The sequence below is a fragment of the Trachypithecus francoisi genome, unplaced genomic scaffold (genome assembly GCF_009764315.1).
Source record: "Trachypithecus francoisi isolate TF-2019V2 unplaced genomic scaffold, Tfra_2.0 Lachesis_group9, whole genome shotgun sequence".
In the NCBI taxonomy this organism is placed as follows: Eukaryota; Metazoa; Chordata; class Mammalia; order Primates; family Cercopithecidae; genus Trachypithecus; species Trachypithecus francoisi.
In genome coordinates this window covers 34461194-34473847 of record NW_022681474.1, presented here as the reverse complement: position 1 = coordinate 34473847, position 12654 = coordinate 34461194, and the positions used below count along the sequence as shown (strand labels likewise).

At 48.8% G+C, this 12654-nt stretch overlaps 1 protein-coding gene across 1 annotated transcript in view; it reads left to right on the top strand.

Annotated features, from left to right (window-relative positions):
- Positions 1–3951: 3951 nt before the first annotated feature.
- NPFFR1 (neuropeptide FF receptor 1) overlaps positions 3952–12654 on the top strand; it is a 32469-nt gene continuing 23766 nt past the window's right edge. The window contains exons 1-4 of the mRNA XM_033208875.1: positions 3952–4051; positions 4159–4197; positions 10139–10363; positions 10457–10692. Of these exons, the coding sequence (XP_033064766.1) occupies positions 3952–4051; positions 4159–4197; positions 10139–10363; positions 10457–10692 (600 nt within the window). The remainder of the gene's footprint in view (positions 4052–4158; positions 4198–10138; positions 10364–10456; positions 10693–12654) is intronic.

The window sequence follows — 12654 nt, the reverse complement described above, 5'->3', positions numbered from 1 at the left end:
CCGGAGGCCGAGGAGGGTGGATCACTTGAGGTCAGGAGTCTGAGACCAGCCTGTCCAACATGGTGAAACTCTATCTCTGCTAAAAATACAAAACTTAGCCGAGCATGGTGGTGGGCGCCTGTAATTCCAGCTACTTGGGAGGCTGATGCAGGAGAATTGCTTGAACCCGGGAGGTGGATGTTACAGTGAGCTGAGATCGTGCCATTGCACTCCAGCCCAGGCAAAAGGAGCGAAACTCCATCTCAAAAAAAAGAACTGTATTGTTTAGGTCTCTCCCCAGGCCTATTGAATCAGAATCTGCATTGTAACAGGATTCCCGTGTGATTTGTGGCATGAATGTCCTGCCAGCTGATAAACTCAAGTTGGGGTTATTTTTTTGTGCTGGACACCAATTCATAAGTTAACAAGTAACCTCACAGAGTCTGTGCCTTTAATTAATAGTAACTAACAAAGTTACAGTGGTACATTCTTACAGGCAGGCCTGTTGAACAACGTAGTTTTCATCTTTGTCTCTTTTCTAGATTTTGCATCATATTTCCTTATAACAGATTCCCCTGGGAGGGTATCTTGAGCGTTAACATTCCTGGGACCAAGTTTATCAGCTGCTCCATGTTTCTGTTAGAGAAACACAAGAGCCACCCAAAGCTTGAGGTGAAAGGAAAAACCCAGAGGTGTCAAAAAAGAGTAGAGAAAGTGAAAAGCATCAGTAAAAATACGTGCTAGCCGCTCACCAGGTGTCTGTGACCACACTAAGTGCTCTCCACTTCTCACCTCATTTAACCCCCACAGCGACACGGGAGGCAGCTACTATTATTTCTATTATATAGATGAAGAATCTGGGGAGAGGAGGAGGTGGACAACCTGGCCAAGATCAGACATGAGTTGAGGTTGGCGGTGAGGGGCACAATTCAGATCCAAATCCAGCCTTTTTTTTTTTTTTTTGAGAGACAGGGTCTCACAGTGTTGCCCAGGCTAGAGTATAGTGGCACAATCTCACTGCAGCCTCAGAATTCCTGGGCCCAAGCGATCTTCCTGCCTCAGCCTCCCCAGTAGCTGGGACTACAGGCACGTGCCACCATCCCCAGCTAACTTTTAAATTTTTTTGTAGAGATGGAATCTTGCTATATTGTCCAGGCTGGTCTCAAGCTCCTGGCCTCAAGAGATCCTCCTGCCTCAGCTTCCAAAGCACTGGGATTACAGGTGTGAGCCACCATGCCCAGCCTCAAATCCAGAGCCGAGTCCATGTATCGTAGAATTGGTGTCCAGGGCCCAGTAAATGGTTTACAGAAGGCCCCATCTAAGCTGGAGGAGTCCCAGGGCTGCCCCAGCTACCCCAGATAACTGCCCACCTCTTCCCAAGAGGCTTCACCACTTTCCCACCACTTTTAGAGATGTGCTTTTCCTGATACAGTGGCCTGAATCCTTCTTGACCTAGTGGTGCCCACCCCAAAGCTCTCATTGCCCTCACCAGGGGTGCAGAACCCCAGACAGAGAGCTGGAGTTCCTCAGGACGTCCCAGCCCATCCCAGGAAGATTCCCTGCATGCAGATTCTCCAGAGGAGAAGGTGGGCTGTCAGAGGGGAAAAGTTCTGATGCAAACCTCTTCTGCTTCATAGATGGGAACCCCGAGTTCCAGAGGGAATGTTCCACAGTGTTCAAGGGGCAAGTGAAGCAACCCACCCAAGGATGTGCAGGGAGTTGGTGGAACCCAGATGAATGCCCAGGTTTCCTGGCTACATGCCCTGGGTTCTTTCTGTGGCCCCCACTGGGCACTGGGGTTTGGGAGCTCCTCTACGTGGCACTCCTGGCATCTCCTCTGTGGCCACTGCTGCCCTGGCTGTGCTGTGGAAGTGAGTCAGCCATTGGAACCCTCACTTGTTATTTATTAATGCAGATAATGACGCTGACCTGCTTCCCTAGGGAGAGCTGACTAATAAGCATTTTAAAACCTTTTGAAGCAACGGCTCCTCCGAGGCTGGAGACCGAGGGATGCCTCCCGGCTCCTAGGAAGGAACCCCACTCCTGCCTAGGCCTCAGCCTCTCTGCAGCTCTCCTGGCCTTGCTTTTCAAGGGGACAGTCCCTCCTTTCACACCACCATAAACAAACACACTGAAAATGCGGGGGATGTGCTGGGGGTCTGACTCCAGGCGCCATATTTTCACCACACAGAGACCCCCTTCTCTGTGGATTCTGAGCCTTTTCAAAATGGTAGCTACACCAATGGCCTTCCTTGTCCCAGAGGCCCATGTGCATTTCCAGCCAGAGATAGACTGAGTCTCCATGGGAGATGCCTGGCTTCCCCACCACACGGGAGGTATCTCACAGGGCTCTCTTGGGCCTCATGCCAACTCTTCTCCCGGGCGCCTATCAACCTTCTCAGGCATCTCAGAACATGCCTCCAACTCTGCTTAGAGGATGAGGAGTATGTGTGAGGCCAACACAGGCCTTGTGGGTTCCATCAACACCCACTGAGGGCCTATGACCAGGGAGAATGCTAGGACGGGGCCTAGTGCTGTGCAAGAGAAAGGGTCTCTGCTCTTGGAGGGCATTAGGGACTGAATGTGTCCCTCAAAATTCCTTTATCGAAGCCCTAACCCCACAATGTGACTGGAGATAGGTCCTGTAGGAAGTAATGAAAGTTAAGCAAGGTCCTGGGGTGGGGACCTGATCCCCTAGGATTAGTGTCCTTTTAAAAGGAGACACCAGGGAGCTTCCTCTCTCTCTTGTGGGCACACACCGAGGAAGGGCCGCGGAGGGGTGTCTGCAAGTCAGGAAGAGTATCCTCACCAGAAACCAAGTCAGCTGGAACCTTGATCGGGAACTCTCAGCTTCCATAACCATGAGAAAAAAATTTCTGGCTGGGCATGGTGGCTCACGCCTGTAATCCCAGCACTTTGGGAGGCTGAGGTGGGCGGATCACAAGGTTAGGAGATTGAGACCATCCTGGCTAACACAACGAAACCCTGTCACTACTAAAAATACAAAACAACAACAAAAAATTAGCCGGATGTGGTGGCATGCGCCGGTAGTCCCAGCTACTCAGGAGGCTGAGGCAGGAGAATCGCTTGAACTCAGGAGGTGGAGGTTGCAGTGAGCCAAGATTGCGCCACAGAACTCCAGCCTGGGTGACAGAGTGAGACTCGTCTCATTAAAAAAAAAAAAAAAATTCTGCTTGTTTACCACCCAGCCTGTGGGAAGTTCATAGACTAGCTGGGGAAACAGGCATGGGAAGAGAAATATGGCTGGAATGTCCCTAACAGTAATTCTGAAATCTTGCTGCATGTTGGAGTCACCTGAGAATCCTTAAAAACTCCTGATCTGGGACCGGGCATGGTGGCTCAGGCCTAAAATCCCAGCACTTTGGGAGGCCAAGGCAGGTGGATCACTTGAGGTCAGGAGTTTGAGACTAGCCTGGGTAAAATGGTGAAACCTCTTCTTTACTAAAAATACAAAAATTAGCTGAGCATGGTGGCATGTTCCTGTAATCCCAGCTACTTGGAAGACTGAGGCAGGAGAATTGCTTGAGCTCAGGAGGCGGATGTTACAGTGAGCCAAGATTGCACCACTGTGTTTTGAGACAGTCTTGCTCTGTCACCCAGGCTGGAATAAACTAACTAACTAACAAACTTATCTGGTTCCCACACTGTGACAATCTGATTTTATTGGTATGGGGTGTGGTGACTTCAGGTGTCCCCAGGAGATTCTAAAGTGCAGCAAAGTTTGGGAATCACAGATCTAAGAGCTATTCTAGAAATGTGGGAGCAGAGAGGATGGGACAAGAGACAGGCTGATGGGCAGGTGAGGAAGGGGACAGGGGAGGGAGCACAAAAAGATAGCCAGCAGAGGGCATAGCACATCCCAAGGCATGGAGCAATTAGCGGAACAGCAAGGTGCTCAGTGAGGAGCGGGTCAGATGGGAGGGAAACGCGGTAGGATTGGAGGGTGGAGAAATGGACAAGGACTGGACCGTGGGCATCTTGGGTGGCCTGCGGAAGAGATTGGGTTTAACCAGGAAGTACCTGGAAGCCTGCAGGAGAATGGAAATGGATGGTGAGGGGCATGATTTGGGGAGATCACTGGGGAGAGTATGGTATGTGGACCACAGACAAGGTAATCATTCATTCATTCACTCACTCATTCATTCATGTCTCCTGCAGTTGACCACGAGCTCTATGAGACCAGGAGCCTTGCGGCAGGTGAAAAGCTGAGAGGGGTTGCAGCAGTGATTCTCTATCTTGCCTGCATGTCAGAGTCACCTGGAGAGTTTTGAAAAATCACTGATGTGCAGGCCCTGTGCAAACAGAAATGAATACAATTGAACTGGTCTGATTCCATAGAATCAAGTAAGCTTCACTTAGTCTTTGTTAGAGGCTCAGTGCCAGTTATTTTTCTTAAACCTCCCCTAAATGATTCTAATATGCAGCCAGGATTGAGAACTCCTGGTCTCTAGAGATGTTAAGAAGTTGCAAGAGGGTTTAGAGCCAAATTCAACCCATAGATACATTGTTTGGCCTGCACCATGTTTAAAAATAATTGTGAATTTGTTGCCCAACATTTTTTAATTGGGAGCTGAAATTTTTTATGAAAAATATCTGGAGGCCAGGCGCGGTGGCTCACACCTGTAATCCCAGTGCTTTGGGAGGCCGAGGCAGGCAGATCACTTGAGGTCAGGAGTTCGAGACCAGCCTGGCCAACATGGTGAAACCCTGTCTCTACTAAAAATACAAAAATTAGCCAGGCATGGTGACACGTGCCTGTGATACTAGCTACTTGGGAGGCTAAGGCAGGAGAATCACTTAAACCTGGGAGGCAGAAGTTGCAGTGAGCCAAGATTATACCACTTTACTCCAGCCTGGGCAGCAGCCCAAGTCTCTGTCTCAAAATAAAAAAATTAATAAAAATAAAAATATCTGGATTTCTGGCTTTCTGTTGTCCCCTTTGACTGCCCTCACTACTCCTGAGAAAGTCTGATTCTGAGATCACCCTCCACCTCCTCCTCCACTGCTCCTTTAAGATGCTTCTCCAAGCAGGTGTCCACATGGATTCCAGCGGGCACAGGAGGCTTTCTCCTTTTAAAGAACTTCTCAGTTCCACTTTCTTCCTGCCACCTCCTGGCATCCAGCTTTTCAGATGGAAATCAGTTTCCAGGATGGTGGGGCTCTCTGCAAAAAGGCTCCCTAGGCCACAGCGCATGTTCCCAGCTGTAGCTGTTGGAGGTGGGGTGGGATGGGGAGCAGCTCCCCTGAGGATGAAGGTGCAGGTCAAGCTCTTGGCCAGAATGCATGCAGCTGGAAACCCTGCAGGCCAAGGAAGTGGTGAGGCTCCTTGAGATGGACAGGGATTGCTTCTACACCTTGGATGGGTGCACCCTTAGCTTTCTCAGATGCTCTCCCAAAGGGCCAAAAAAGTTGAGGGAGGCAGGGCTAAGGTCCAGCAGGGCAAGCGCCCAAGGAGTCCAGGGGAGTGTTCTCCATCTCTCTTCTCCACTCTAGCTGTGTAATATTGGGCAAGGCATTTCCCTTGAAGGCTTCATCTGTAAGATAGGAGCAATCGTGACTTGTTTGACTGAAAGACTCTGCATCCAAGGTTCAGGGCAGAGAAGCGCCCCAGCCCTGCAGTCAGGTGAACTTTGGAGAAAAGCGTGATCTGCAATGGAGAATAATGTTGCCTCAGGTTTCCCGGGAGCTGCTTTGGGGTAGGGAGGTATCTTGGTTTTCTAGGGCTGCCATAACAAAATACCACAGACTTAAACCAGTGGTCCCCAACCTTTCTGACACCAGGGACTGGTTTTGTGGAAGACAATTTTTCCACAGAAGGGGGGTGGGGGTTGATGGTTTGGGGATGAAACTATGCCACCTCAGATCATCAGGCATTAGATTCTCATAAGGAGTGTGCAACCTAGATCCCGTGCACATGTAGTTCACAATAGGGTTCATGCTCCCAGGAGTATCTAATGCTGCTGCTGATCTGACAGGAGGTGGAGTTCAGGCAGTAATGCTCACTCACCTGATGCTCAGCTCCTCCTGTGTGGCCCAGTTCCTAACAGGCCATGACTCAGGGGTTGGGGCTTTAACAACAAAAAATTTGGGGACCCCTGGCTTAAACAACAAAAATTTATTTTGTCACAGTTCTGGAGGTTAGAGTCCAAGGTGCTGAAAGGCTTGGTTTCTCCTGAGGTCTCTGTCCTTGGCTTGCAGAGGACCACCTGCTTGCTGTGGCCTCATGTGGCCTTTCCTCTGTGCATGTAAATTCCTGGTGTGTCCTTCACTTCTTCTTTTTTTTTTTTTCCTTGAGACAGGGTTTTGCTCTGTCACCCAGGCTGGAGTGTAGTGGTGTGATGTCAGCTCACTGCAGCCTCTGCCCCCTGGGCTCAAGTGATCCTTCCACCTCAGCCTCCTGAGTAGCTGGAACTACAGGCACACAACACCATGCCTGGCTTTTTTTTTTTTTTTTCATATGTTTTATAGAGACAGGGTTTTGCCATGTTGCCCAGGCTAGTCTTGAACTCCTGGGCTCAAATGATCCATCCATTTCAGCCTCCCAAAGTGCTGGGATTACAGGTGTCAGCCACCACATCCAGCCTCTTTCTCTTCTTATACAGATACCCATCTTATGTCATTAGGCCATCACTCTTATGACCTGATTTAACTGTAATTACTTACTTCCTATCTCCAAATACGGTCACATTGTGGGGTTAAGAATTCGATACATATCAATTTTGGGAGACATAGTTCAGTCCAAAACAGGAGGAGAAAGACAGGGGGCACTTTTCTTTATCTGCATGGAGCAGCTTTTACCCAAACTGTCTGTTTGGCCTCCACCCATGACTTTGGGGATGAGGAAGGGCACTGTATTTAATGGCCTGTGACTTTTAATCCACACAGCAGCCTTGAGAAGAAGTAGTATAAATCCCATTTTACAAACAAGGAAAATGAGGTTAGAGGGTGTATTAATCCATTTTCACATTGCTCTGAAGAAATACTTGAGACTGTGTAATTTATAAAGAAAAAGAGGCTTAATGGACTCACAGTTCCACATGGCTGGGGAGGCCTCACAATCATGGCGAAAGGCAAAGGAGGAGCAAAGGCATGTCTTACATGGCAGCAGGCAAGAGAGTGTGTGCTGAGGAACTGCCCTTTATAAAACCATCAGATCTTGTGAGACTTATTCACTATCATGAGAACAGCACAGGAAAAACCCACCCCCATGATTCAATTACCTTCCACCAGGTCCTTCCCACAACACATGGGGATTACGGGAGCTACAATTCAAGGTAAGATTTGGATAGGGACACAGCCAAACCGTATCAGAGGGCTTAAGTGACTTACCCTGGGTCACACAGCTAACAAACAATAGAGATAGAATTCACACTCAGACACACTGCTCTGCCTGCTCTCCAAGGCTAGATTCATGGAATTTGTTTTGTCTGGTACCATGTGGACTTGCCAACTATAGGAAGGTTTTAATGGTAAAAGAAAAATGTCTGTGGAAGAGGAGGGAAAAGGAAGAAAACGCTTTGTGATCTGGAACTATTCAAATAAAAAAGATGGTGGAGCAATTGACCACAAGGCACTAGAATGATGTGGCTGCTGAGGAAAGAAGGAAGGAAAGGGAAGAAAGTGAAAAAGTGAGATTGCATTATTCAAAGTCTAGTGCCTCCGGCCGGGCACAGTGGCTCATGCCTGTAATCCCAGCACCGTGGGAGGCCGAGGCAGGTGAATCACATGAGGTCAGGAGTTCAAGACCAGCCTGGCCAACATGATGAAACCCCACCTCTACTAAAAATACGAAAAAATTAGCTGGGTGTGTCGGTGGGCGCCTGTAATCCCAGTTACTCGGGAGGCTGAGGCAGGAGAATCGCTTGAACCTGGGAGGCAGAGGTTGCAGTGAGCTGAGATTGTGCCATTGCACTCCAGCCTGGGTGACAGAGTAAGACCTTGTCAAAAAACAAACAACAACAACAACAACAACAAACCAAAACAAAGTCTATTGCCCCAGTAATTATAGCTCATATTTATTGAGTACCTACATGCTCCTTTTTTTTTTTTTTTTTGAGACAGAGTCTTGCTCTGCCGCCCAGGCTGGAGTGCAGTGGCCGGGTCTCAGCTCACTGCAAGCTCCGCCTCCTGGGTTTACGCCATTCTCCTGCCTCAGCCTCCCAAGCAGCTGGGACTACAGGCGCCCGCCATGTCGCCCGGCTAGTTTTTTTTGTATTTTTTAGTAGAGACGGGGTTTCACCATGTTAGCCAGGATGGTCTCGATCTCCTGACCTCGTGATCCGCCCGTCTCGGCCTCCCAAAGTGCTGGGATTACAGGCTTGAGCCACCGCGCCCGGCCAACTCATTTAATTTTCATAACCCTACATGGTAGGTACTATTATCCCTATTTTGTAGATGAGAGGAAACTGAGGCAAAAGACATATAACTTTCCCAAAGCACACCAACTCTAAATGGCAGTGCTGGGCTATACAGACTTTACAGCACAGTGCCTCAATCTCTGCATTGCTCAAGGGGGCTTAATATGACCTGACACACTTCTGGGTTTTATCAGAGGGACTTCAAGAAATGTGAGCACTTCTACAGGGAGGTGGACTCAAGACAGTGATGGGATGAATAATATTTCTTGTGTACTGTCTATATGCAAAGCACTGTTTCACATGCTTTATATATAGTAACTGCATTAATCTTCACAACTGTAGGAGATAGGTGCCATTATTATGCCCATTTTGCAGATGAAGAGACTGAGGCAAGTCACAGAAAGAAAAAAGCCCAGTGAAATTCTTGTTTTCTCCAGTAGAACAGCAGCATTGAAGAAGCAACTTCCCTCCCTCCTGACCGCTGAAGGGCTGCCCTAGGGGAAGAGAGAGGGACATGAAGGCAGAGGTACCCATTGCGGGGGATACTTCTTGCTGGGGATTAGGGTCAGAATGCCTGCTCTGGGTCAGGGTTAGACTCAATGACCTCTAAGGACCTTCTAGCTGTGAGACTGTGCCCACTGCTCAGGACAGAGGAGGAGCTAGGGAAAGAAGCGAGACTAGGAAGAATCCTGATGCCAACTGTTCCCCAGTGTCCAGTGAGCAAACTCCTGATTCCTAAAAAAAGGAAGGAACAGACTTCACTTTCTTTCATCTGCCTAGAACATGGGATCTTTAAAAAAAAATAGATGGTACATAGTAGGTGTACATATTTATGGGGTACATGAGGTGTTTTGATACAGGCATGTAATGTGAAATAAGCACATCATGGAGAATGGGGTATCCATCCCTTCAAGCATTAATCCTTTGAGTTACAAACAATCCAATTATGCTTTTTAAGCTATTTTAAAATATAAAATTAAATTATTATGGACTATAGCCACCCTGTTGTGCTATCAAATAGTCTTATTCATTCTTTCTAGTTTTTTTTTTTTTTGGTACCCCATCCTTCCACTACCCTTCCCTGCTTCTGGTAACCACATGCTTCTACTATGTCCGTGAGTTCAATTGTTTTGATTTTTAGATCTCACAAATAAGTAAGAACATGTGATGTTTGCTTTCTGGGCCTGGCTTATTTCATTTAATATAATGATTTCCAGTTCCATCCATGTTGTTGCAAATGACTGAATCTCATTCTTTTTTGTGGCTGAATAGTACTCCATTGTGTATATGTACCACATTTTCTTTATCCAGTCATCTGTTGATGGACACTCAGGTTGCTTCCAAATCTTAGCTATTGTAAACAGTGTTGCAACAAACATAGGAGTGCAGATAGAACCTGGGATCTTTATTCATGTGACAGAAATGTATGGTTGTGTCTGCTGGGTGCTTGACAGGGGTTGGAGATGAGTATTCTCCAATTCTGCTGGAGGAACCATTTATTAAGCATCTGCTATGGGCTGGGCTGAAACTTTGGTATCACATTTACTTCCCTCAAAATCATTTTACAAATGCAGAAACAGTCTCAGGTGCAGGTATTATTATAATAAGAAACTTTTCCAAGGGTACCACCTGGTGAATGCCTGGACTGGTTAATTCCAAAGTCGTGGTCACCTTGTAGATCTTGTCCCCATTCTCCTGGGAGAGCCCGGAGCTGGTGGGGTTCCCCCGCCTCCCTCCCTAAGCCCTCCTGTTTTCACGGCTACCTCTCATCCTCTTCTCAGGAAGGCCCAGAGTGCTGGACCCCAGGTTGGGGTGGGCAAGGATAAGGAGTGGGGACAGAGGTTGGCATGTGAGGCAAGGCAGAGAGGCGCGGAATTACGGGACGCCGCTGCCAGGACTGCAATGGGAGGAGGGCTGTGTCCCCTACTTCGGAGGGGCGCTCGGGCTCTGTGGAGACAGCGCCATGCGGGAGGCGGGCCCGGGGCGCCCTCGCTCGGCGGGCACAGGTGCGCGGGTGCCATGACGACTGCGTTGCACGAGCCCCCTCCTTCCCCTGGCCTGGAGGCACGGAGTGGCGGGCGGCTGAGCCTGGCGGGCAGCGCTGCGCGGGAGCCAGTCAGCCCGAGGGGAGGGAAACCGGCCAGGGCCTGGGGCCTGGGAGCGCAAGCCCCCTGCCCACCTCTACCCGGACCTACCGGACCTGCGGAGCGTGGAGGCAGGGGCTCAGCCCGCAACCAAGTGCCCGGGACAGTCCCTCCGCCCGCTGGCCCAAAGGGGCCCGCTGCTTCCCGCCATCGGAGACCGCCGGAGCCCGCAACAGGGGGCAGCATGGAGGGTGAGTGGTCCGGGGCTGGGATCCAGCGGTGGGGCCGATACCGACTCCGGGGAATGGGGCCGAGGCAGAAGAGAGGGGCCGGGCAGCTGATCACCCACGGCTGTCCAGAGCCAGACGATGTGACACTCTGTGCGTGACAGAGACAGAGACACTGAGAGAGGGAGAGAGACCTGGGGTGCCCGTGGGTTCATGGGGTGTGTGTGTGTGTGTGTGCATGTGTATGTGAGAGAGAAAGACAGAAAGAGACGATGGAGAGAAAGACCTGGTGGTGCTCTGTATTCATGTTGCGTGTGTGTGTGTGTGTGTGTGTGAAAGAGAGAGAGACAGAGACATAGAGAAGACACTGAGAGAGAGAGAGACAAAAGACAGGCAGAGAAACACTTGGGGGTGCCTCTGTATTCATGTTGTGCATATGTGTATGTGTGTGTGTGAGAGAGAGAGAGAGAGAGAGAGAAAGACCTGGGGTGCCTCTGTATTTGTGTTGTACATATGTGTGTGCATGTACAAGACACACACACACACAGAGAAAGAGAGAGACCTAGGGATAACTCTATGTCCCTGTTGTGTGTGTGCCCGCACACAGTCTCTGCTGTCTGAGCAGAGAATCATTTGAGACCAGGTGAGGAGGTGAGGACAGCTTGGCTGTTAGCTTCAGAGGAACTGTCACCCACTTTGTCTGCTTGAAGGGGTGGGGTTGTGGGGCAGATGGGATTCTAGAAGTGATATCATCACTCCATGCAGAATTTCTCTCCCTAGGGAAAGGAGAGTGAACTATGGACCTTACCTCCAGGATTTTAAGAGATAGTGGCCCAAGGCATAAGGCTGCTTGCTCCCACCTTACCAGAACCCTCTCTCAGCCATTGTGAATTTTAAGGGATTTTAAGGGATAGTGGCCCGAGGCATAAAGCTGCTTGCTCCCACCTTACCAGAACCCTCTCTCAGCTATTGTCAACAAGGGGAACCATATTTAGGCTAAGAAACTGGAAAACCGAGGGCTGGTCCACTGTCTTGCTGAGTGTCTTTGAGATGGTGCCTAAACCTTTCTGTGCCACGGGTCACCCATCTATCATATGGGGGAACTTAACATTCAACTGGCTTCACAGGGTGTCTGTGAGGATAAAATAAGATGTGTTGTACAACACGCCAGTATGAGATAGCTGCTGCAAGAGGTAATAAAACCCCAAAATTCCAACTAGTAATCGCAAACACTGCTGTTAAAAAAGAAAATCAAGTTTTATAGAAAATCTTGTGAGGCTGCACTTGTAGTTTTCCAATGAGCCAGGGTATGAAAAGCACACACACAAAAGAGGCAAGAAGGAATCAATAACCCAAGAGGAATCTGGAAGATTGGCAGGATCTGTAAGAATGGTGTTAGCAAAGACTGCAGCTCCAGTGAACAGAAGTCGGGGGAAATTGGCAAAGACAAGAGCGAAGAGCTTTCAAAGTCTAAGAATAATAAGAAGGAATCTGCTCTGGGCTAGGCTCGAGGGCAGGCAGAGCAAGGCACAGGCAATTTTACTTCAAATTGTGGAATAAAGAGGATAAGGAGGAGATTGAGACCCAAGATAATTGAGCGATAGGAGGAAGACATCAAGTCACCTAAATGAGCTCACTCATTGTAGCCCAGACATATGACATCCCAGGGGCCCAGAGGTATTTACAGATACAATCATTGCTTATGAGGAAATTACAGAGAATGAAGGAAGTGCCAGCAAACTGAAGATGGGCAAATGTCCTGATTTTCAAAAAAGGGAAATATAGATTTTTTATTTAAAAAGCCTCTACACTGCTAAGATTAGTTTTGACCTCTATTAAAATTCCAGAAGAAATGATCAAACACAGTGTACACTTAGGAGACAACAAAGCACTCGCTCAGCTCAGAGTTTTTTCAAATCCTGAGCTGCACCCTTGCAAAGATGTGTGCCTGAGCATGTTCATCACAGTGCAAAATTGGAAACCATC